We start from the raw sequence: 24,076 nt of genomic DNA on the forward strand, positions 1-24,076 counted from the left end.
AGAGGCACACCTTCCATCCCACCACCGTACTGCAAAGTAAGAGTTACTGCTTGCAAGACAATCATATAAAACTGAGCAATCCAAAAAATAATTTTGGAAAGTAATACTGTTTCTTGCTTGGTGAAAAAAAAATTTTTAGGAAGGTTTTAAAAATCGATTTAAATCTCATTGATTTCGATTTATGTTTCTCTTCTTGCATAACATAAAAATACATTTTAATCCAAAGTAAAGAAGATTACAACTTGATTTAAAAACCTTGAAAAAAAAATCTGTGAATGACTCACCTTCACATTAGGCAGATAGATTAATCCACTGAATGAGGTAAGATTATTGTTTTGTAGATTCACATTACATACATTTCTAAATTGGTCAACTGGAATCAAATCCACAGTTCTGAATTTAGATAAACACAGTCATAATTTTAATAGGAGAATTATGTAGGTGAATCATTCATGTACAATCCCAAAAACATTTTGAAAATAACTCATCTGACAAATGCTATGAAAAAGAATTGCCTTAGTGTAAAATGTATGGGTCAAATAATTGGATAAATATATGTTTTTGTTGGACACATAGGTAAGAAAATGACATAGAATTTGATTGCTTTAAAAATGTCCATTACCACATAAACATAGCACTATCATAAAAGAAACTTTTAAAACAAACATCTCCAATTTCTTTATAAGGTTACATACATGTTCATGAATTTGATGTTGTAAATCACAAGATTTTTCAGGTTATATGCTTCAGAGAATATATGGGAAACACGTTATTTCTGAAATACCAGGAGAGGTTAGGGATGGGAAAGGAAAGAGGAAAGAAGGCAGGTGAGGTCTTTGAAAAAAGTTTTCTATGCAATCTCCTGAAAATCTTTATGGCATTCCACCTTGTAAGGATGCTTTGGTAATTAAAAAGAATGCTTGATTCCTAGTCCAGAGCTTTACAACTGTTCCACCTTCCTTTGTGCCATGATAGAGAAGAGTATAAAGCTAAATTACCTTGCCTTAACCACTTCTTTAAACAAATCCTAAACCCTGTAGTTATCCTTATGACATACTTTTATCCATTAATAAGTCATTTGTTCAATGTATTTGGTTATTTCCAAGTACAGACAATGTGTTTGGAAAGGCTACAACAAATATGAAAACAAACCATCCCTGCCTCATGAAACGAGATCCATAAAAATTAAAATAAAAAAGGAAAGTAGATATAATATAGTTAGATGTAGTGTGGCATTTTAGGGAAAGAAAAACTGATCTGGGGAAGTCAGGAGTCACTTCACAGTGGAGAAAGACCCTAGAATGACCCTTGGAGAATTTATAGGCGTTTGTCAGGCTAATTAGAAAGAGAGTTTCAGGTAGTGGAACAAGTACAAGCAAGGTAGAAACAGAATCACAGCACCTTGTGATTAAGATTAAGGAACTAGAATATTCTAGAACTTCTGGAGTATAAAGAGTAATGGGCAGTAAAGGGAAGGATTATAAGAAATAAAAATAAGTAATTAAAGAGTCTAACCCTAACCCTAACCCATACAAAGAAATTTTACATTTTATTCTGTAGACAGTGGAAAGCCACTGAACAAGGTTGAGAAGGGAAGTGATCTGATAAAACTTGCATCTTAAAAGGCAGTATGGATAATAAATGGATTTGCAGGGAAGGTTATGAAATACAGAAGAACCAAAACTATCACCAAGAGAGTTTCTAAAATACTTCATTTCCCAATGTAGGCCAGTGGTAGTGACTGTGGAAATAAGAGGGGAATTATGAGACATACGTAACAATATGGACTCTGTAGAACATGGTGATCAATTACAAGTGGAGGACAAAGTAGAGAGAAATGACCCTTAGATTTTTGGGTTGGGCAACAACAGCAGGTGGATATTGTCTTCTCCATGCTATATCTAAAGAGCAACTGAATATTCAAGTAAAGAGCTCAGGTTTGGGCTAAATTTAAAGGGCCATCATATAAATTAAAACTATGGCTAAAGATGTCTGTCCGTGAAGAGTGCAGAATAAGAAAAAGAGAGGAGAGAAAAGAATTTATTTGCCAGGAAGACAGTGAGAAGAGTAGCATCAGAGAAATGGTGGCAGGAAAAGCCAGACTATACTGAGTTAGAGTAATATGATGACATTTTATATTTTAAGACTTATTGATTTATTTTAGAGAGAGGAGAGAGAGCAAGCAGGGGGAGGGAGAAGGAGAAGGAGGGAGAAAAGCAGTCTCTCCGCTGAGCGTGGAGATGCAGGGCTCGATCTCAAGACCCTGAGAATATGATGACATTTTAAATCATAATGTGTGATAATGCATATCAAAGAGTGGTGAAGTTAGCATGAGATTTTGAAGCAGGAAAGATGATTTTCTGAATTACTGGTTATATCTGGATAAGATGTGTATTAAATTATAAAACTTAGAAAATGATATTACATATTTAGCTATAGTATCAAAAAGCATATAATAAAATGATTATACCTGATGGAGGATGAAGTCCAATTTAGTTCTTGCATTTGGGTGAAGTTTGAATGTCCGTGTCGTTCTGCAATCATATCAGACGTAAGTCTGCCACCAAACAAATCTTTTGCACATTCAGTCTCTGGTGGTTCCTATATATAAGGACATTTAGAAAGTGATGCCTTCTCTTGCAGATGACTAAAGGACATAAAGGAGACTGAAAGGTGCAGAGAAGAAGGCAGACCAGCTAGGGAGGAGCAACCCTGTGGTGAGTTCCCTGGCATATATTGTGATTTATAATAAATATATATTTAGTCTTTATCCACTGTGCCTGGCCTAGTCATAAGGTTAGGCAGGAGAGCAGGGGAAACATAGATTGAAAGGATGCTCCATGGGGCAGGGCCCTATGGAAATTTGAGGAGTACATTAAAATAGGACACATGGATGTCCATCAGAACTCCAGTCGGAAAGGTGATTGGAATTGACAAGCAGACATCCCCATATGCTCACTTAAGGTGGCCACCTGGGTTTATGAAGTAGGTGGACATTGGGGGATCTACAGCAATGCAGAGATGGTCTGAATGTAGACATATTCCTCTTGCACCCTCTGAGGCACGAAATGCAGTAAGTATTGTTCTATCTGCCAGCAAAAGATACCGAGACTGTAGAAGACCATGTGGCAGATTTCCCTGGTGGAAAGGCCTTGAACATAGCTGGCAAGTCAGGCTGTTTCTGGTAGCCCTAAGGCGCTATAAAAGGGTCTTGACAGAAATTGATACTGACTCTGGACTGGGTTTGGCTTACCCAGTGGTAAATGCAAATGCTCAGAGTGCTATAAAAGAACTGGGACAGAAGATAGCATGCCAATTTAGACCAATGACTGTTCTTTCTTCAGACCAAGGACCATACTCGACAGCCCATAATGTCCAACAATGGGCATTAAGATATCCTCCTTAAGAGTAATAGCTTGATACAGAATTGGAATGGACAATTAAAACATTGGTTGTCTAAAACAGGAAGATAAGAGCATAAAGGGCTGGTTTACACACCTTCATGAGAATGCTAACAGTGTGTGATCATGAGTGGGGCTAAAGGAATGTCCATAGATTTCTCTGTTTTTCTGGTGGCTGTGGGAAAGAATGCTGGTGTAACTATGCAGTTCCTGGTAAGGGAAGATGATGCTCGTATACCACTATCCTTTTTATTCTTCCCCATATTGCCTCAACTTTTGTTTCCTACCTGATCATAGGACATGGCTACAACTGTAAGGGCTGGAAATAGGGATGATTCCTTAAAAAGAAACTATGTTTCTAAACCTTCTGTCAGAAATCCTGAGGACCTGACAGGCCCCATCTGACAAAATTGGGGTTAACAGTGAATTTAGTTATATTTTCTAGGGGAAAAAATAGCCTACTACTAGTCTTGCATCTATCTATATAATCTCCCCTTATCCGCACAGGAGTGGACTGAGAGTAAAGTACTTGCTAAACTATTACTGTTGTCTACAATCTAGACCAGCATAGTGACCCAAACTATTGTCCCTTCCAAAGGTGGAAAAGTTTGGGTATAAATGGAGAGAAGAAGAAATATGGGTGAAGGAATTAATAAATATAACCTATTAATAAATAGGTTATATAATAAGTTATATAATGATGGAAATCCAGTGTTACATTAACACTTCCAAAAGAGTCTTAGAGCAGGTGATACTATCAGCTGATGAATGGATAAAGAAGATGTGGTACCTGTATACAATGGAATATTGTTCAAACATAAAAGAGAATAAAACCTTGCCATTTGCAATGATGTGGATGGAGCTAGAGTATATTATGCTAAATAAAATAAGTCAGAGAAAGATAGATGCCGTATGATTTCACTCAGATGTGGATTTAAGAAGCAAAACAGATGAACATAGGGGAAGAAAAGAAAGAAGAAAAAAGAGAAGGGAGGTGAGTGGGGGTTTTCTGACATCAGTTCCTGAAATAGCTCCAGAGGCATGAAGTGAAAACAGTGTCTAGTTATTCATAACAAGTTTCTTTCAACCACACCTGAGTTTATGTTAAAAGGTGACTTTTGGAAATTCCCTAAGGATGGGGGCTGTTTGCCAGGGAGCCAACTATGGTTAGAGGGTTGGAAGTTTCAGTTCTACCCCCTGACCTCTGGAGAAGGGAGAAGGGCTACATGTTGAATCAGTCACCATTGGCCACTGATTTGATCAGTCATGCCTACTACATAGTGGAGACATCATAAAAACCCAAAAGGAGGGGCTTCAGGAAGCTTCAGGTTGGTGAACATGTGGAGATGCTGGAAAAATGCTTTGCTCAGAGAGAGCATGGAAGCTCAGTGCCCCCTCCTATATACGTTGCCCTATGCCTCTCTTCCATCTGGTTGTTCCTGAGTTTTTTATCCTTTTATAATAAATCAGTAATCTAGTAAACCAATGTTTTCCTGAGTTCTGTGAGCTGCTCTAGCAAATTAAACCCAAGAAGAGGGTCATGGGAACCTCCTTTTGATAGCTGGTTAGTCAGAAGCATAGGTGCCAACCTGGATTTGTGATTGGTGTCTGAAGTGGGGACAGAGACAGCACTGTGGGACTGAGCCCTTAGCCTGTGGGATCTGATCCTATCTCCAGATAGAGAGTGTCAGAATTCAGCTGAATTCTGGGTCAGAGAATTGCTTATATTTGGAAAACCCACACATTTGGTGTCAGAGTGTGATTATGGTGCAGTGTGAGAGTAAAGGAAACACACAGACATGGGTTTTCCTTTACATCTGGGTTTCCTTTTTGCTTCATGTATGTGGGACTTGGTGCTAGAGACAGCAGAAACACAGAAAACAAGAGAAAACAAAAATTCACATGAACACCTGCCCTCTATAGTCAAAAGACTAGGAGAAGCAAAGCCTAATAAGCCAGAAAATGTTTACACAATAATGGGTCTACTCCAACCAAACTCCATGGAATAAATCGTGGTGCCATCTGCACCTATAAAAGCAGAACAGAAACAGAGACTTCCCTTCTTGCCTTGGTGGAACAGGGCACCTCTCTTACTGAGCAAGCAGCTTGGACCTTCATCTTCTCCCAATAGTAATGCACCTCTCCACACACAGGTGTTACTGGAGAATACTTGGGCAGCCTGTTCTGCTTCCACCCAGTAATAATGGCAGGGCATTCATGAGGCACTTCTGACTGGGAAGAGAGTCAGTGGAGGCCTATGGGGACTATGAGCTTCTACTCTAGCCTGGCAGGTAATAAAGCACATACCTCCAGGTTGTCAGCAGAGGCCATGTAGGGGAATTTGGACTTCTGCCTTCCACGTGACAGCAACATCACCTTACTTACAGTGACTAGTGACACTGACATACCATTTTTTTGTTCACATATATTTTGCCTAAATATTAACTGTATTTTTCTAGGAAATAGGAAGCTGGCTTTAGGCCCAAGAGAATGGTGGGGCTTCAGAACAGTTTTCTATCCTGTCCCATAAAATTGTACTCTTTAAGTTTTTAGGCACTGAATTCAGTGGGTACAAATGTAGGCAACGTCTTCCCTTTCCTGCCATCTCAATTTAGATGAGAACTGGCTAAAGGAGAAAATTTTAGAACCCAGATCTAAAATGTGCTTGGGAGACCCAAGTTTGGGTATCATATGAGTGAGAAGGCAATGTTCAAAATGATTATGGCCTTTGGATATATGAATTGAATTGAACCAAATGCTATGAATCATAAAACGGCTTACAATTGAGATTCCATCCAAAGCTTTCAGTTCTGGAAGATGAAATATTACAAACAACCGGTAGTTTTCTTGATTCCATACAATAATATTTCCATACAGGTCAAGAATGACCAGGTTGCATAAACCCTGGGTAATAAAAGCACATACATTTAAAGTTATATCCATATATCTCTATCTCTGTCTCTACCTCTCTCTCTCTACACACATATATACATTCATATCCATCTACCTACACACAAAGATATACATCTCCCAATAAATATATACATATATATATATATAAACTCCAGCAAGTTTTTTTCTCCTTAGTAGTTTAACCATCCTTGGATTTTAATATTTGAATTACTTAATCATCATTTCATAGTGATTTCAGTGTACATTTAGTGATATACATAGTGATTTAAGTATATATTTTATTGCAGGAGTTACCCTTGCAGACCAGTTAAGTTCGAATTTTATACAATATTTCAGTGGTATGTGTTAAATGATCAGAATCTCTTTTAGGATGCTGGTGCTAAATGTATTACTACAAGTAGTAAAGACATAGAGGGAACTTTGCTAAGGTTAAAACCATATGCTTTGTTTATGGAATACTGTCCAATTAAATAGTATGCATGTGTGTATATAGACGTAACAGGAATAAAAAACACTGCCTTCTGATGAGTGATAAAACTGATGTTATTCTATCTTCTGAGAGAGTAGCAGAATTCATCTTAAGGGAAAATGTGCTTTCTTATTAGACAGGAAATTTTGATGTGCCTTTGTTGTGCAGGAAGAGCCTAGAGTAGAGGGGGATGGGAGAGTTAGTTAGGACAAGCTGGAGAAACACTACTCTGTATCACTATGTATGGTTTATTTTTGTTGCACCTATCGCTAATCAGGTTGTCTCTGCAGCTTTAGAAGTAGTAGTTATATTGGGGGAGTAGGAAGGGAGAAGATTGAACACAAGGAAAGATAGGAAACAGTCGAAAGTTTCTGGTAGAAGGTAAAATCCTAGCGATATGTTATCAGCAAAAGGTAAAGAGGTCATCACGAGAATCCCAGTGGTAGGGAATGGCCACTGAACTTTAGAAACAGTGAAGTCACACAATGGATTTGAAGTGAATTCCTCTTCTGTGCTGTAGTAAACCTCCATTTTATGCAACTCTTCAGAAAAGCCCGTTATACAGTAGCCTTGACATAGACGTTTTGTTGGAAGAATTAAAGAGGACAAAGTTAGGCAAAGTCAGCCAGAAAGAGTTGGAGTCACCAGTAAGAACAGGTAAGTAAGTGAAAGATAATCAAGAGTTCATCTGAGAACAGGAAATGTTAAAGACTCTTACTCCTCAGCCAGACTGGGTAATCCTTGGAAATACTGAGGAAGGCACTAGTTAGAAGGGGTGGGGCTTGAATATTTTATTTGTACTAAAAAAAAAAAAAATTTTTTTCCCTAGTAGGTTGTCCACTTGGGGACATTATGTTACATATATGTATGTTTTTATATATGTATAAATTGAATGCAAGTATATTTTAGTAAACCTCGTTGTTCTTGATTTTTATTTTTTTAATATTTTCCAAATCCTATACATTGAACATGCATTATTTTCATAATATAAAGAAACAATACATATTTTAAAGAACAAAAACATTACCACCCCAGTCACCTTTAAATTGTAGATCTCCTGATTGAGAGCAATGTAGTTATTGCTTATGTATAATTCAATCAGAGTAATAGCTTTTTGTAAGCCACTCAATGAAGTAATTCTGTTGTTCTCAAGAGAAAGGAAGTGAAGATGAAGCAAGTTATCAAAGGTGTGTTTTTCCAGACCAGTGAGAAGATTATTATTTATGCTGAGGCGGGTTAATTTAGTCAGCTTGGAAATGCCTAGAAAAATAAGTAAATTCAAGAAAAGATTCAGATAGGATAGAAAAGTTAATTTAAAAAAATAACTGACAGGCTGCCTTACTCTTTACAGACTGTATATTATTAACTATCATTGTTTTAGTTTTTGTTTAAGAAGGATATAATGTGTATAAAGTCCCAGCTAATAAATTCCAGTTTGGGATTTCTAAGTAGACTCAGTCTTCGAGGTTTTAAGGGAAGGTATTATGTAGGAAATATTGAATGTTGCTTTCAAATGAACTTCAAATGATATAATTAAGATTTTCACCATCATAGTAACACAAAGCTCAAAAAAAAAAACCAAAACCAGCCCCCATTTTAAAACAGTAAAGGTAAGGAAGTAGATACAACACTTTGTAAAGTATTCCTCTTTGTGGCATCATTTGTATTAAAAAGAATCGTTTGGCCTAATTCTACCTTTGTATACTTAAAAGTACTTTAAGACAGAACTTTAGAATATGTCACCTCTTATCACAATCTAACTCTTACGTATGCTGTGTATTGGAGGTACTTTTTAAGTGTAGGTAGGATGGTGGATAAGGTGAAAGACAAGAACTTTGGAGTCAGAGTTGGTTTCAAATGTGTAACTTCTAGATTTGGGACCATAAGTATATTGTGTAAAATTTTGTAACCTCTGTGCCTCATTTTCCTCATCCATAAAAAGGATGTGTTTTGGGGAGCCTGCCTGGCTCAACTGGTTGGGAATCCAACTCTTGATCTCAGCTCAGGTCTTGATCTCATGGTTGTTAAGTTCAGGCCCCACGTTGGGCATGGAGCCTACTTAAAAAAAAAAAAAAGACATACTGAAATCTGCTTCTAAGGGGTTATGGAATCAAATGGAATGGCACTTGAAAAACATCAGTTACAGCTTTTGACAAATCATTTGTTTTCAGTACATTTTGTCCTTGCTGGCCTTTCACACAAGCCTTCATCATGAGACTATATGTAACGCTGAAAGTAAACTGATCCAGCAAGTAGGATAAAACCATCAAGGCAAAAATCCTTAGATGGATATTAAACCTATCTGTGTCTGGAGAAAATAAGAGAAATAAACTTTAGTGAGATAAAACTATTACCTCTGAAAAGGGGGTATAGGAAAAATGCAGGTTGGAAGATTCTTCCCTTCCGTGAGATTATGGATGGGAATAAAAAGGAAACCTGGTTCTCATTTATACATACAAAACAAAACTAACACCCTATAGTATGGGAATGGAAGACAAGTGACAGATCCAAAGACAGATCTCTGAGCTACCCCCAGGTTTATTCAAATGAAATCTACAAAGGAGAAGCCTTTGTGAAGGACACTTTAAGTGTCCCAAGTGATTCTTATGATCAAGCAAGTTTTAGAAGAGATTTCAGAGCCACCAAAATAAAGTATAACTAATGTTATACATGCTATTTTTAAAAGATATTTAGTACTTGCTTTTGTATATGTAATTTTTTAAAAGATTTTATTTATTTATTTGACAGAGAGAGATCAGAAGTAGGCAGAGAGGCAGGCAGAGAGAGAGGGGGAAGCAGGCTCCCCGCTGAGCAGAGAGCCCGATGTGGGGCTCGATCCTAGGACCCCGGGATCTTGACCTGAGCCAAAAGCAGAGGCTTTAACCCACTGAGCCACCCAGGCACCCCTGTATATGTAATTTTTTGAAACAGAATTTTCTAGTTTATGAAAATGCACACACACAGGTGCTGAAAAGGATCCAGTAATTCAAAAGTGAGTAAAGTATAAATTATCTTCCAGTCATGATTTCCAATTCTTACCTTCTCTTCTTGACAAGACAACCTTGTTAGCAAAATGCACAACCAGAAATATTCTATACCCAGATAAATCCCACATTAGTAAAGTTACTTGATAGTACTTTGTATGGGTCCCTATAAAACGTTATATAGTACATTTGATTTTCAACCTCTAGAGAATAAAGTTTTCATTTTTTTTTTAAAGTTTTCACATTTCCAAATGTAACCTTAATTCCATATTTTGAAAAATGAACTGGGCTGTTTTATCTTTTTCAAAAGCATACCGCACTCATTCATTCATTTTTCCCACTCTGTAGATATTAATTACTGCCTGTTTTGTTGTGTGCTAGGTTTGGTAATAGGTGGTAAACATTGGCAGAGAGAGACGGAAGTCAGAGGAGGTGCAAGTCGGCTAGCAAGGCATGTTATGCATAGCAACGAGTCACAGAGAGCATCAGTAGATGTGCAGAATGCTCTGACCCAAACCTTGTTGGAATTTCTCTAGACATCTTCCTCCTCAGACTCAGAAATTCTGTCCTCAGTGTTATTCATTTTTTGCTCTTGTTAATTAGACGTTCATATTTTAAGATTTTCAAATTCTCACATACCTTCTATCTTTGAGATACAGTTTCCATCCAATGTGAGCTCTTCCAAATTAACACAGGATTCCAAGCCTTCCATTTTAGTGAGACTATTGTTGCTAAATGATGCCCATTTTAAATTTTCCAATTTTTCTAAATTTGTGATTTCAAAGAGATGTTGCCCATCTAAATTTAAAGCAGTTATCTGTAGAATAGTTCATATTTTATGTTACTTCCGAATCTTACCAATAAATTCAGTGCTACAAAAAGGCTAATGAAATAATTCCAAATGTGGGAAGTGACATCAAAGGAATTCCTTCAGGAACTAAAGACATAGTGAAACTTAAAAAAGAGTAAGATTTGACAAGATTATAACTCCATGGGGGACTTATATGGTTTTATGGACACTGTGCTGTGTCAGATTCCCACCGAAGTGAATGACTTGTCCCAGCTGCTGGGAGTGCTGTTGGCGGAAGGCCTTCAGCTGTGGGCACCTTCCGGGACAGCCTCAGCTGCAGAGAGCTCCCTTGCTCAAGGTCACGCTCCTTCCCAGGCTTGCCCACATCCAGTGATGAAGGGATTCAAAGTCCTGGTCATCTCAGCCCAACCTGGGGCAAATTTAAAGAGTCATTCAATTCCCAATCTCACTGTGGGGTCAGCCAGAGCTGTCACTGGGCCTACATCACAGCTAAATATCTGTATATAGCTGGTAGTAAAAATAATGTATGATGCTTTGTGCAGCAAAAAGAAGCTGGTGGTGCCCTCTAACTCTTTCCCTTATCCTCAGTTGAATTCTGACCAGTTCCCCTAGTACTGTGCCAGAATTCTTGATTTCTTTTACATTGCCACCCAAACTTTTGGCTTGATCTCTGGTTCTGAGCTTTCAAATTTGCTTGCTTATTTTGATGTATTATCAAAACCTACCCTTTGGTCTTGCAGTGTACCTTTATCCTAAATCTCCTGTTCTGTGGTGACCACGATTAAGGTGTAATCCCTGTGACATTAATGTTGACAACTTGACTTCCTTGTATAATTTTAATTTGGCTCTTCCAGTTTTCTGCCCCTTACCTATCTGTACCCTCTTTATGATACACAGACCAAAGCTGATTAAAATCAATTGAAGTTAGGGGTGCCTGGGTGGCTCAGTGGGTTAAGCCTCTGCCTTCAGCTCAGGTCATGATCTCTGGACCCTGGGATAGAGCCCCACAGTGGGCTCTCTGCTCAGCAGGGAGCCTGACTACCCCTCTCTCTCTGTCTGCCTCTCTGCCTACTTGTGATCTCTGTCTGTCAAATAAATAAGTAAAATCTTTTAAAAAATCAATTGAAGTTAAACTTTTATATTAGATTTAATAGAATTAGCTGTTACCTTCAAGTACCAGTTTCCACTCAGATGTAAATGTGGTCCTAACTTTGAAATCTGTGTCAGAATTTTGGCAGAAGGCCATATACTAAGTATCCGTGGTCTCTCTTCTTTAGTACCAGAATGCCGTAAGAGAGAGAACTAATAAAATAAAAAACATGATGAATAAACGAAATGGTATATAGCAGGTCATTTATATATAGTTTAAAGTATTGTTTCCTAGATGAGTGGTCCAATGAATAATTTTTAAATTTTAAGTATACATAAATATAAAATAAAATATAAACATAAATTTTATATTAAAATATAATATATTTAAAATAAATATATTAAATATTCTAATTTAATCATTCATTATTTATATTATTTTAATTATTTTATATTCATAATCATAATATAATAATCATAATTAAATATAATTATATCTATACAATTTATATGACTTATTTATTATATATTACATATTATATTATTTTATTATATGTTATAATTGTTTATGAATTATATAATTTATAGAATTCTATATAATTATATAATACAAAATAATTATAAGTATATTTTGTATATTTTATATTTATATAGAATTATAATTATGCATAATTATAATTATTAAAATTAAAAAATAATTATTAATCTAAAATTAAAAATAATTTAAATAAATAAATTAAAATTTAAAATAATTAATTTACTTAATGATTAAATATATTAAAATATAAATAAATATAAATATAAAAATTTAAAATATGACATTTTCTTTGCCTTAAAAATATTTTCAATATCTAGATATACTTTATGTATTTTACTTTTTATCTTAGCAGATATTTAACCATTACAAAATAAAATTTATAGAACTATGAAAGCTGTAATACAAACATCCATATAATCCATCCATTAAGCAAGTTTCAGAGCTGGAAATTCCTCCTATCCTGGAAGCGCCCTGTGTGCCCCATTTTAACCCTTTCCCTCTCCTTCCCCTTAGAACCCATCATTCACCTCATGTGAATCAATCAATGCCCTAAGAAGCAGTCAAATGATCTCAAATTTTCTATCTACCATTCATTTGCTTTATAGACCTATGTTTGTGCCCATAAATATCATTTAGTCTTACACATACTGGAACCTTGTGTAAATTGAATAATAAGTATGGGTTCTTCTATGATTTGCTTTTTTGCTCAATATTGTGTTCATGAGATTGAGATTCATGTGTGCTGCTGTATGTAGTGGTAGTTCATTTATGGGTCATTGCTAGACAGTATTTCCTTACCAGTTCTCCCATCAATGAGCACTGGAGCTGATTTCAGTTTTTCACACTGTTGTTATGAATATTCTTGATTCCTGCTACATACATGCAAGAGTTCCTTTAGAGTTTATACAACTTGGGGGTTATAGGGAAAGTATATATTCAGCTTTCCTAGATAATGCCAAAATATTTTCCAAAGTGGTTATACCAACTGCCACTTCTACTTCAAACTTGATATTGTCAGGCTTTAAAACTTTGACCAACTTGTGACTCTCAATTGGTAGATTGTGTGGTTTTAATGTTCATTTTCTTGAATACGAGTGCAGTGGAGCATTTTCTCCTGTGATTTGGCTATTCTGATTTCCTCTCCAGTATCTTTTGCCTATTTTTCTGTTTGATTGGTTGTCTTTTTTCTGATATATAAATAATATCTTTTGTCAGTTAAATGTGTGGCAAAATTTTTCCCCCAGTATGTAGCTTGTTTTTTTCCCACTATGGTGTGCCCTTTAAGGAACAGATATATTAATTTCAATGTAGACACATCCAGTCTTTTATATTTATGCCCTTAGTTTCTTGTGTAATAAATTCTTTCCTCATTCATGGTCATAATGACAATCTCTGTTCCTAATTCTAAAACTTTCTTGATTTTGACTTTTATTTTATTTTATTTTTTTATTTTTTTGATTTTGACTTTTATAGTGAAGTCCTTAATGCACTTGTCCCAGTGCCTTTTATTGACAAGACTCTCTGATCTGTAAAGGCAGCTCTGTTTGTTTATCAAGTTTTCATGTATGTATGGGTCTAAATTAAGTCTTTATGTTCTGTTCTCTTGGTCTGTACCAAATCTACATTTTTTTAAGTAGACTCCACACCCAGCATGGAGCCCAGTGTGGAGCTTGAACTCATGACCCTGAGATCAAGACCTGAGCTGAAATCAAGAGTCAGACACTTAACTGACTGAGCCACCCAGGTGCCCCAATTCTGCATTGTCTTAAAGGATTTTAGTTAGTTTTGATTTCTGGTAGGGTAAAACCCCAAATCTTCTTGAGGAATTAATTATATTTTTAGAAACAAAAAAAGTTTCTTTCCATCATTTTGAATAGATCATAAATTAAACAACACATTAAGGAATTAATACTCAAATATTCTAACAAAAACTAAACAGCTAGAGAACTAGAGTAAATATATTTAAGATGAAGCTACTTTGGCTACTAGGGCATTTTTGTGGATTTTTGGGGTAGTGTGCAGGGATGAGAATCCATACAACCAGTTGGTGTTTAAATGGGATATATTTAAACAGAAAAAAGTTAAAGTGATATGAATTTTATATATTAATGATTTTTTACTAGAATGCTAAAAGAGGATACAAAATCTTAACAAAAAGCAAGAGTATGGAAAATATAATTTGTATATTCTAAGTCGCAAAAATATTAAACAGTAAAATCTAACCTGAGTAATCTTTGTTCCAGTAATAAATTTCATAGCTGCTCTTGCTTCTTCTTCAGAAATGAGGAGTCCATCTAAATGAGTAAGAGTCTTTAATCTGCCAATAACACTCAGCCTTAATGTGGCTGGCTTGGGAAAAATAACAAAAAGTTAATTTTTACAAAACATTACATATGTTATGGCACAGAAAGGAGTGCTTTTTCATTCTTTCTCATGTAACTCAAAATTATGTATCTCCCACTTTATTAGCTATATCTACAAGTAAGGGCTTAACTTAGTTCTTTAATAACGGAAATTAAGTTATATTTAAGAACTGATCTGTTTTGTTTGAAGGTGGGTAGCTCTACTCTTATGAAGGAAGGGAAGTCCTGTAAATTGTTGAAAAGTGTGGTGAAAAGTGTTCAGAGAACTGCAGTGCCTCCCACTTATCTAGATAAGCAGTTAGTCAGCTCTGTGTGCATTTCTATCCGGATCTCTAGCCGTTGACATCTAGTTTGGCAACAGGAAGAGAGCTGTACTGTGACCAGGCACATTTTGGGTATGGTCTGTCAAAAGAAAAATATCCTTCAATTTTTCTGAGCAGAAAAGAAAAAAATACAACAATGTAAACATAGTGATACGGCAATTTAATAGAACCATCATTAGCCTCTTTTTAAAATGTTGAACAGTCTTACATACATTTTTGAAAAGCAAGGAAAGGAGGATTCTTGCAATTATAAAATTGGGGCACTTTTTAAATACTTGAAGATACCCTTAAACATAATCATTGAATACTGAAATTTCTTAGCATGAATCTGTGTATCTTTGTGATAAGAAAAAAAATCGTGTTCAATCAAATTTCCCTTTATAGCAGAACATAAGCCTTTATAATACAGGTTTATCAGGGGAAGTGATAAACTCATTCCCCCCTTAATGATGTCTCTCTTATTGTATTCTATTATTCTTTTTTTAAAGATTTTCTTTAATTAAGGGTGATTGGGTTATGGACACTGGGGAGGGTATGTGCTATGGTGAGTGCTGTGAAGTGTGTAAGACTGATGATTCAGACCTGTACCCCCATGGCAAATAATACATTATATGTTAATAAAAATAATTTAAAAAAGAAAAAGAAAAAAAAAGATTTTATTTATTTGTCAAAGAGAGAGAGAGAAAGAGCACACAAGCAGGGGGAGTGGCAGTCAGAGAGAGAAGGCGGCTCCCTGAGCCAGGAGCCCTATGTAGGACTTGATTCCAGGACCCTGGGGTTATGACCTGAGCTACAGGCAGACGCTTAACCGTTTGAGCCACCCAGGCTTCCCACATTCTATTATTTTTCGTCCCATGCCTCATTACAGTAGGTTCTAGCACACTAAACTATATAAACTCCCAAGGTTTGCAAATGGCAATAGTATCTAACACTCTTAAAGCCATAGTAATCTCAAACTAGTAGAGCTTATTTTAAAAAATCTTTTAATGATATTTGAGTCATTTGATCACTACACTACACTAAATTAAAGTTATGAGATACAAGGAATTCTAGTAAAACAAAGATATTTTGTCTATTTCTGGCTACTACTAGATAGTAGTGAGTAACTGGCTTTGAAATAAAAATGATCATTTGCTTTTTATAAACATATCTGCTACCTACCTTTTGCCATGGATTATGCCGAATATCAAGAGTAAGAAGGCTTGTGGTGTGTTTGCATAACATATTTATTTCATCACCGGATTTTTTCAGTTGATTCCAGCTTAAGTCTAAGTGCTTCAGTTTCATCAGACCTCTAAATCCTTCCAGGGTTATCACATGGTTATGACTTGCATCCAAATATTCAAGGTTATACTGCAACACATACACATAGAAGTGGTGCTAAAAAGGGTCACAGCTGGTATTTACAGAGTTCTTTTCTTTATGATTCACTAAGTTCTTTAAATGCTTTTTGGTAATTCTTACAGAAAACCTACACAGTAGATACACTGCAATTATGGTATCAACATATGGGATCAACAATACAGGTATTTTATTTTTAGACCGCTCTTAATTCTCACTTCACTCTTGTAATGTGGAGTGACAGTGTTTGTTTTCATAGAACAGAAGGCAAAGACTAACTGACAGGACAGGTTGTCCCCAACAAACAAGGAATTACTGTTCTCACTATCTGGACTTCTGGTAGCCTGACTAAAAAAAGTTTCATTTTTAGAGGTAGAAATTAAACCTATTCTATAACTCTCATTTTTAAAAGTACATGACTTTTAATAACTTAAAAATCATTAAACTAATACATGGTCTATGTTGGAAATATGGGAAATGTAGTAAACAAATTAAAAGAAAAATAGAAAGCACATGTAATTCTGAACTTAGAAGGAACCACTGAGAACATTGTTTTTTTAATTATATGTGCAAATATTTTTCTTACAAAAAACAGGTTGTATTATATAGAGATTTGTATCCCTTTGGGTGTTCACACATCATTAAATATTCTTCAAAATGGTTTTTCATGATTGTATAATATTCCAGTAAGTGACCTGTTAGGATCATTTTACACATTTACTATGAACAATTTTGTGGCTTCTAATTGTTGGCAGCACTGCAACAAAGATCCATGGTCATTATAATTTAACTGAGTCTCTCTTATTTTTTTGGAAAAGATTTCTAGAAGTGGGATTATAAATTTTAAGGATTGCTCTTTTTTTTTTTTAAGTTTTAAGGATTTCTATATTAAGATTTTTTTTTACTTTTTCTTTTTTAAAGTAGGCTCCATGCATGGTGGGGAGCCTAACACAGGGCTCAGACTCATGACCATGACCTGAGATCAGGAGCTGGACACTCAACCAACTGAGCCACCCAGTCATCCCTATATTGTTAAGATTTTTGATAAATACTGCTAAATAATTTTCAAGGAAGTTTGTACCAATTTTTTTTTCTTCCAACAATAGAATATGGGAATGCCCATTTTCTTAAATACCCACCAGTTCCACCTGCTTTATTTTAATTTACATTGCTTATTAGCAGTGAAGTTGAACATCTTTCCATGTGTTTGTATTAGCCATTTTTAAATTTTCATTTTTGTTTATTGTTTCTTTTCTTTAGCCATTTATCTATTTAGATCTTCACTTAATTATTTGTAAGAAGTATTTAAGACTTAATTTGTTACTTTATTTGTTGCAGATAAAATTTTCTTTTAAGGTATATACTAATTCAGACATAGAACAAAGAAGAGAACTTTAAGAAGACATTTTGCAGCATACTTTTTTCTCACTAATGCTTTTATTTTTTAAAATTATTTTTATTAACATATAATGTATTATTTGCCCCAGGGGTACAGGTCTGTGAGTCATCAGGCTTACACATTTCACAGCACCCACCATAGCAAATACCCTCCCCAATGTCCATAACCCAACCACCCAATCCTTACCTTCCCACCCCACTGCAACCCTCAGTTTGTTTTGTCAGATTAAGAGTCTCTTATGGTTTGTCTCCCTCCTGATCCCATCTTGTTTGCAACATATTTTTTTAAATAAAAGGTAATATTACTACAGATTAACAGTGAACTTGATATCTTTATGGGTAATTCAAACAGTTGTTTGAATTCAGCATAGAATTAATCACTGCTATAGTTCATGTTCTTGGAAAAGCAGTTATTACAGTGGTGCAGGTTGCAGAAGTTGAATGTACCAATTTAAAAAAAATTTTTTTTTCCCCTTCAGATCATTAAAATCTTTCAAAAAATTCCTGGAAACCAAATAATGTTACTGACTTTTTATTCTCATAAAAAAGCATAGTAAAACAAACAAACAAACATATAATCATTTGCTATAATAATTTCTTGAACAAAAGGATATTTGATAGTATTTTTAAAAAAGATTTTATTTATTTGACAGAGAGAGAGATCACAAGTAGGCAGAGAGGCAGGCAGAGAGAAAGGGGGAAGCAGGCTCCCTGCTGAGCAGAGAGCCTGATGGAGGGCTCGATCCCAGGACCCTGAGACAATGACCTGAACCAAAGACAGAAGCTTAATCCACTGAGCCTCCCAGACACCCAATATTTGATAGTATTAAGGACATAATCTTAGAACAGTCTTTTAAATGAAATCAATTTGGCTTTATAAAAATTTATTACATGGCCTGTCTTCTCCCAATTTTCATCATAAAGTGGTAAAAACTTGTCCCAAATTCTGGCATTTGAATGCAGACTAGCATTTTGGAACCATATATCATAAAAAGTAACTGCCTTCTTTCCTTGAAAATGGGGATGGGATCTCTATTTTTATATTCCCAAAGATACAAAACAGACTCTGTGAACATAGATGTTCATGGAAGAGTACTTTCAGTTTTTGTAGCAGGGGTTTCTTTCTTAATATTTCTTGTGCTTCAGTTTGTCATTCTTAAATTCCAGTACAGTACAGCCAATTTACAAAGATTAAAACCCACAACACCTCTTTTAAAAATTCTTAGAGGTAATGAATGGTTCATTCTCTAAATATAAATTAGCTCTCTCTAGGTTATCACTTTAGCAATGAATTTTTCATTGGAAAAGATAAGACAGAAGTATTGTCTCAATAAAAAATTAGGCACATAATCTAGATTAAGATTGCAAATAGCCATACATATTTGTCTTTCCCTGGCCAACTCTGACTGTGGTGGAGCTATTTTCAGAGAAAAAAAATCTCTTCCTGTTCCTTTCTCTCAGATACTGTCCTTTCTTGATAGTTCAGGTGACTGAATGATAAACATGAATCTTAGGACTTTTTAACTTATCTTGTAAGGATGTCTTGCTTAGGCTTTTAAAAAAACCATATAGTATATATATATATTTTCCCACCATTAACGAAGCCCAAGTCTTCCATTATATAAACAGTGTTAGGTTGGGTATTTTAATTTAAAAGTCAAGACCAGGATGATAAATACTTAAGAACAATGCATTTACTTTCTGGAACTTAGTAGAAGTAACTTCTAGCATGCAAGTGGAGTATGGAAACTCTCCATGTTAGAGACATGCTTAAGGAAAATGACAGTAAAAATGAAATATCTCAAAGGCAACTTAAAAAATGTAGAAGACGATAGGAATGATAGGTGAGTGATTAAACTAGATCATAACCTTTTGTAATGCCACGGTAACCACAAATCACATCAAACACACATGCAAAGCTCACTACTGGAGAATAAAGAAGCAGAGGCAGCATAGGTTTTCAATCTCTGAATCCCCACATGAAAACAGAATAAACTGATAAAACCCAAATTCTATGGACAAGATTTATAACCAAGTTACATGACAGGGTGGCCCCATAAGCCCCCAAAGAAGCTGTAGGATAAACCACCAACAACCACAAGACCTACATCGTATCCATGTTTATGTGAGAGGAAGAAGGAAGCATCAGGGCAGTATCTGATGGACCTGAGAACAATAGAGCCCCCAAATAGTCAGCCAGAGTTTACTGGAAAGTATGGCAACAAATCTGAGTACAGCTGGGAGGAGTTTTGCATGGGATGAGTGCATGGGACCCATTGGAGAAAGGTCTGAAGCAACTGGAGCAATCTAGCACTTATGAAACTTAAAACTACCCACCAGGGCTCCCTTCTAGAATAGAATCCTTCTCAAAGAAGAAACTGTTGAGGCTAAGGCAAAAATGAAACAGGATAAGGACAAAAAAGGCAAAAATGAGAGAGAGGGAGAGAGAGAGAGAGAGAGAGAGAGAGAGAGAAAGGTTGAGAGAGAGAGAAAAAAAATAGAAGAAGGGAATAGAGTCAGGAAATCTCAGAAAAGAAGCACTACAATTTTTTTTAAAAGCACATATAAACAAGAGGGAGATCTGTGAAGGTAGGAAAGCTTTCTCAAACCCCACTTCATTTTCAAAGTTTAAAAAGTAATTTCACTAAAAAATGAGCAAAAGAAAAGTATTGAGATCCAATCCCAGACAAAGCTAGGAATGCGAGGGAGGCAGAGGGAGGTGGGGGTGCGGAGAGAGAGAGAGGTAGAGACATTGCTGTGGGCAATAAAAGTACACCAGAAAGATATGCTCAGAAATTTAAGATTATTAACTTACTATTTTAAAACAAGCAAAAAGATGTTAAGAAAGCTTCAAAATATAAGATAACAACATAAATCTCAATTAGAAAAATTCAGAAGTGAGATGAAAGAGCCCATAAAAGAATTTGAAATTAAATAAAAACATTTTAGAAACAAAGACTAAATAGTCAAACACAAAAACTAGTAAATACAATAGATAATTGCTTTAAGAGACAGAGAAGGTATAAAAGAAGGGAAGAATTGTAAAATCAAATCAATTTAAAATTTTAAACCACAATGAAATACCACCTTACACCAGTTAGAATGGCCAAAATTAACAAGAGAGGAACAACAAATGCTGGCAAGGATGTGGAGAAAGGGGAACCCTCTTACACTGTTGGTGGGAATGCAAGCTGGTACAGCCACTCTGGAAAACAGCATGGAGGTTCCTGAAGGTGTTAAAAATAGAGCTACCCTATGACCCAGCAATCGCACTACTGGGTATTTATCCCAAAGATACAAATGTAGTGATCTGAAGGGGCACCTGCACCTCACTGTTCATAGCAGCATTGTCCACAATAGCCAAACTGTGGAAGGAGCCAATATGTCCTTCAGTAGATGAATGGATAAAGAAGATGTGGTTCAAATATACAAGGGAATGTTAATCACCCTTCAGAAAAGATGAATACCTACTATTTACATCGATGTGGATTAAACTGGAGGTTATTATGCTGAGTGAAATAAGTCAATCAGAGAAAGACAAGTTATCACATGGTTTCACTCACGTATGGAATTTAAAGAATAGTGCAGAGGACCATAGAGGAAGGGAGGGAAAACTGAATGGGAAGAAATCAAAGAGGGAGACAAACCATGAGGGACTCTGGACTCTGGGAAACAAGCTGAGGGTTGCAGAAGAGAGGGGGCTTGGGGATGGGGTAACTGGGTGATGGGCATTAAGGAGGGCACATGATCTGATGAGCATTGGGTGTTCTATGCAACTAATGAATCACTACATCAAAAGCTAATGATGTACTATATGTTGGCTAATTGAACTTAATAAAAACATTTTTTAATTAAGAGATAAAAAGGACTCAGGAGAAAGTGACAAATAGCGAAGATAGATAAAGATTCAATGTATGAATAAGGTGAGACCCTGGGGGGATAAAAAAAACCTACAAGGAAACAGAAAAATGGCTAAAAACTTCCAGGTTAGAAAAAGAAAAGAAAGGGGCACCTGGGTGGCTCAGTTGGCCAAGCATTTGCCTTCAACTCAGGTCATGATCCCAGGGTCCTGGGGTAGAGCCCTGCATCGGGCTCTCAGCTCAGTGGGGAGCCTGCTTCTCTTTCAGTCCTTCCCCGCTGCTGATACTCTCTCATGCTCTCTGTCTCTCAAATAAATAAATAAAATCTTTAAATTAAAAAAAAAAACCTTTAAAAAAAGAAAAGGAAAGAAAAAATTATTTTAATCTGCATTTTGGAAGAGCACACTGTAGTTCCAAAATACTGGCCCAGGCAACAAATACCAAGACATAATCTAGTAAAATTACTGGACTTTAAAGAAACTGGCCATCTAAAAGTAAAAAGCATATAACTTTAGGGGAAAAATTATACATTCTCATCAGACTTTTCTACAGCAACACTTTATGTCAGAAGAAAGCAAAAATAGCATTTAAGATGCCCAAGGAAATAAATTGTGAGCTAAGGATTTTATATCCTGCAAAGCTGCCATTCATGTATAAAGGATATAGAAAAACTATTATCCACATGTAGTAATGGAAGGATTGTAAATATTGTTCCCATAAGCCCTTCCTGAGGAATCTATAATTGAATATTTTTCAGACAATCAAAATGTTTACAGAGATACCACCCGAAGGTGTGGTGACAAGAATTAAATATAATTACCAATGAACAAAAAGGGAGAGTGTACATAGTGCAAGGCTACATGGTCTGACCAAATATATATGGAATGATAATTTTAATTATTTTTTTATTTTTTATTTATTTAATTTTTAAAATATTTTATTTATTTATTTTGACAGACAGAGATCACAAGTAGGCAGAGAGGCAGGCAGAGAGAGAGGGGGAAGCAGGCTCCCCACCGAGCAGAGAGCCCGATGCGGGGCTCAATCCCAGGACCCTGAGATCATGACCCGAGCCGAAGGCAGAGGCTTTAACCCACTGAGCCACCCAGGCGCCCCAGTTTTAATTATTTTTTTAAAATGAGGAATAATGCAAAGAACATACACAAAATTAAAAAAAAAATCTTTCCAGTAACAATATTGATGAGAGTATTAGTGCTATCATTCTGAGACTATTGTGTGTGTAATAGCGATAAAACAATAAGCAAGTATTAAATATTCCAATGCTATCACTTTGTATCCTTGGGAATCAGGATTCTTGCTGTGAGAGAAAAAAAGATAGCTGTAAGTAACAGAGAAAAGGTTAAGCTAAAAGATTTTCAGTCTTGAATCTGAATTGGAAATACCAATATAAATTTGTGAGGTTAGTTTTAGATATACATGCATTATAGTCTATACATATAGATATACATACATATATAGTTTATATGCATATACATACATATACGTATATATCACACACACACACATGCACACACCCCTTCCCCACAACAAGTCTGTCCAATGGAATGACCTAGAAACAAATACCAACCCTGACATACCACTTCTCTCTAAGATAAATTAGTGCTCGGGCCGCCTGAGTGGCTCAGTCAGTTAAGTGCCAGATTTCTGGTTTCGGCTCAGGTCATGGGCTCAAGGTTGTGGGATCAAGCCCTGAATTGGGCTCTGTGCTCAGCACCATGCTTGCTAGACATTTTCTCCCTCTCCCCCTACCCTGCTCCTTCTTCTGCTCATGTTCTCTCTTTTTCTCTCAAATAAATAAAATCTTTTAAAAAAAAAATAAACTAGAGCTCCTTGAAGAAATGGCTAATCCCATGTCTACAACAGAAGACACAGAAAATGTATATGGAACATTTCTTATACAAGGTGGTAAAGAAGCTATTAGAGACCACTAGGGTCATGGCAAAAGAAGCAAACTTTAAGATGTTCCCATTGGCTAACGATGAGACCATCTGAGCTTCAATCATGATAAAAGTTGCAATGGATGGACTCTCATTGAGTATGTTTAAGTCCATGTATTCCTAATGATATCTAAAACAAAAAAGGAATTACTTATCTGTGAGAAAACACAAGGAACCAATTCATTATCTTCAAAATTGGTAAATAAAGACATGTAAGCATCTATTCTGCATTTTCTTTTCTTTCTTCCTTCCTTCCTTCCTTTTCTTCCTTCCTTCCTTTTCTCTCCCTTTCTTTCTTTCTTTCTTTCTTTCTTTCTTTCTTTCTTTCTTTCTTTCTTTCGTAATCCCTGCATGAAACACGGGGCTTGAACTCACAACTGCAAGATCTAGAGTTGCATGCTCTACGGACTAAGCGAGCCAGGTGCCCCCGTTCTGCATTTTCTACATTACTGGGAGTGCTGATAACCAAATAACAGATAAAGGGAAATGTCTATGCAAAAACAGTCTAAGAAATGAAAAAGAAATGACAGAATAAGAATATTGCCGTTTTGTAATCACTGATGAATTAATGGATCTAGGCATTAACAATGGCTACCGGCATCAGAAAAGTGAGTCAATCAGATATCAT

The 24,076-nt window shown here is 35.8% G+C and overlaps 1 protein-coding gene and 1 long non-coding RNA gene across 3 annotated transcripts in view; one reads left to right on the forward strand and one right to left on the reverse strand.

The window, feature by feature from the left end:
* Window positions 1–2,719, forward strand: part of LOC116878087 — a 60,700-nt gene extending 57,981 nt beyond the window's left edge. The window contains exon 3 of the long non-coding RNA XR_004384768.1: window positions 2,644–2,719. This is a non-coding gene — a long non-coding RNA (uncharacterized LOC116878087). The remainder of the gene's footprint in view (window positions 1–2,643) is intronic.
* Window positions 1–24,076, reverse strand: part of LRRC9 (leucine rich repeat containing 9) — a 103,913-nt gene that overhangs the window by 30,628 nt on the left and 49,209 nt on the right. For both annotated transcript variants that reach the window (XM_032875268.1, XM_032875269.1), the window contains exons 17-24: window positions 16,053–16,244; window positions 14,429–14,554; window positions 11,746–11,880; window positions 10,407–10,584; window positions 7,823–8,043; window positions 6,183–6,305; window positions 2,471–2,601; window positions 285–393 (exon numbers count right to left, since the gene is read on the reverse strand). In XM_032875268.1, coding sequence (XP_032731159.1) covers window positions 285–393; window positions 2,471–2,601; window positions 6,183–6,305; window positions 7,823–8,043; window positions 10,407–10,584; window positions 11,746–11,880; window positions 14,429–14,554; window positions 16,053–16,244 — 1,215 coding nt within the window. The remainder of the gene's footprint in view (window positions 1–284; window positions 394–2,470; window positions 2,602–6,182; window positions 6,306–7,822; window positions 8,044–10,406; window positions 10,585–11,745; window positions 11,881–14,428; window positions 14,555–16,052; window positions 16,245–24,076) is intronic.

Source organism: Lontra canadensis, unplaced genomic scaffold (assembly GCF_010015895.1).
Source record: "Lontra canadensis isolate GAN:19392208 unplaced genomic scaffold, GSC_riverotter_1.0 scaffold55, whole genome shotgun sequence".
In the NCBI taxonomy this organism is placed as follows: Eukaryota; Metazoa; Chordata; class Mammalia; order Carnivora; family Mustelidae; genus Lontra; species Lontra canadensis.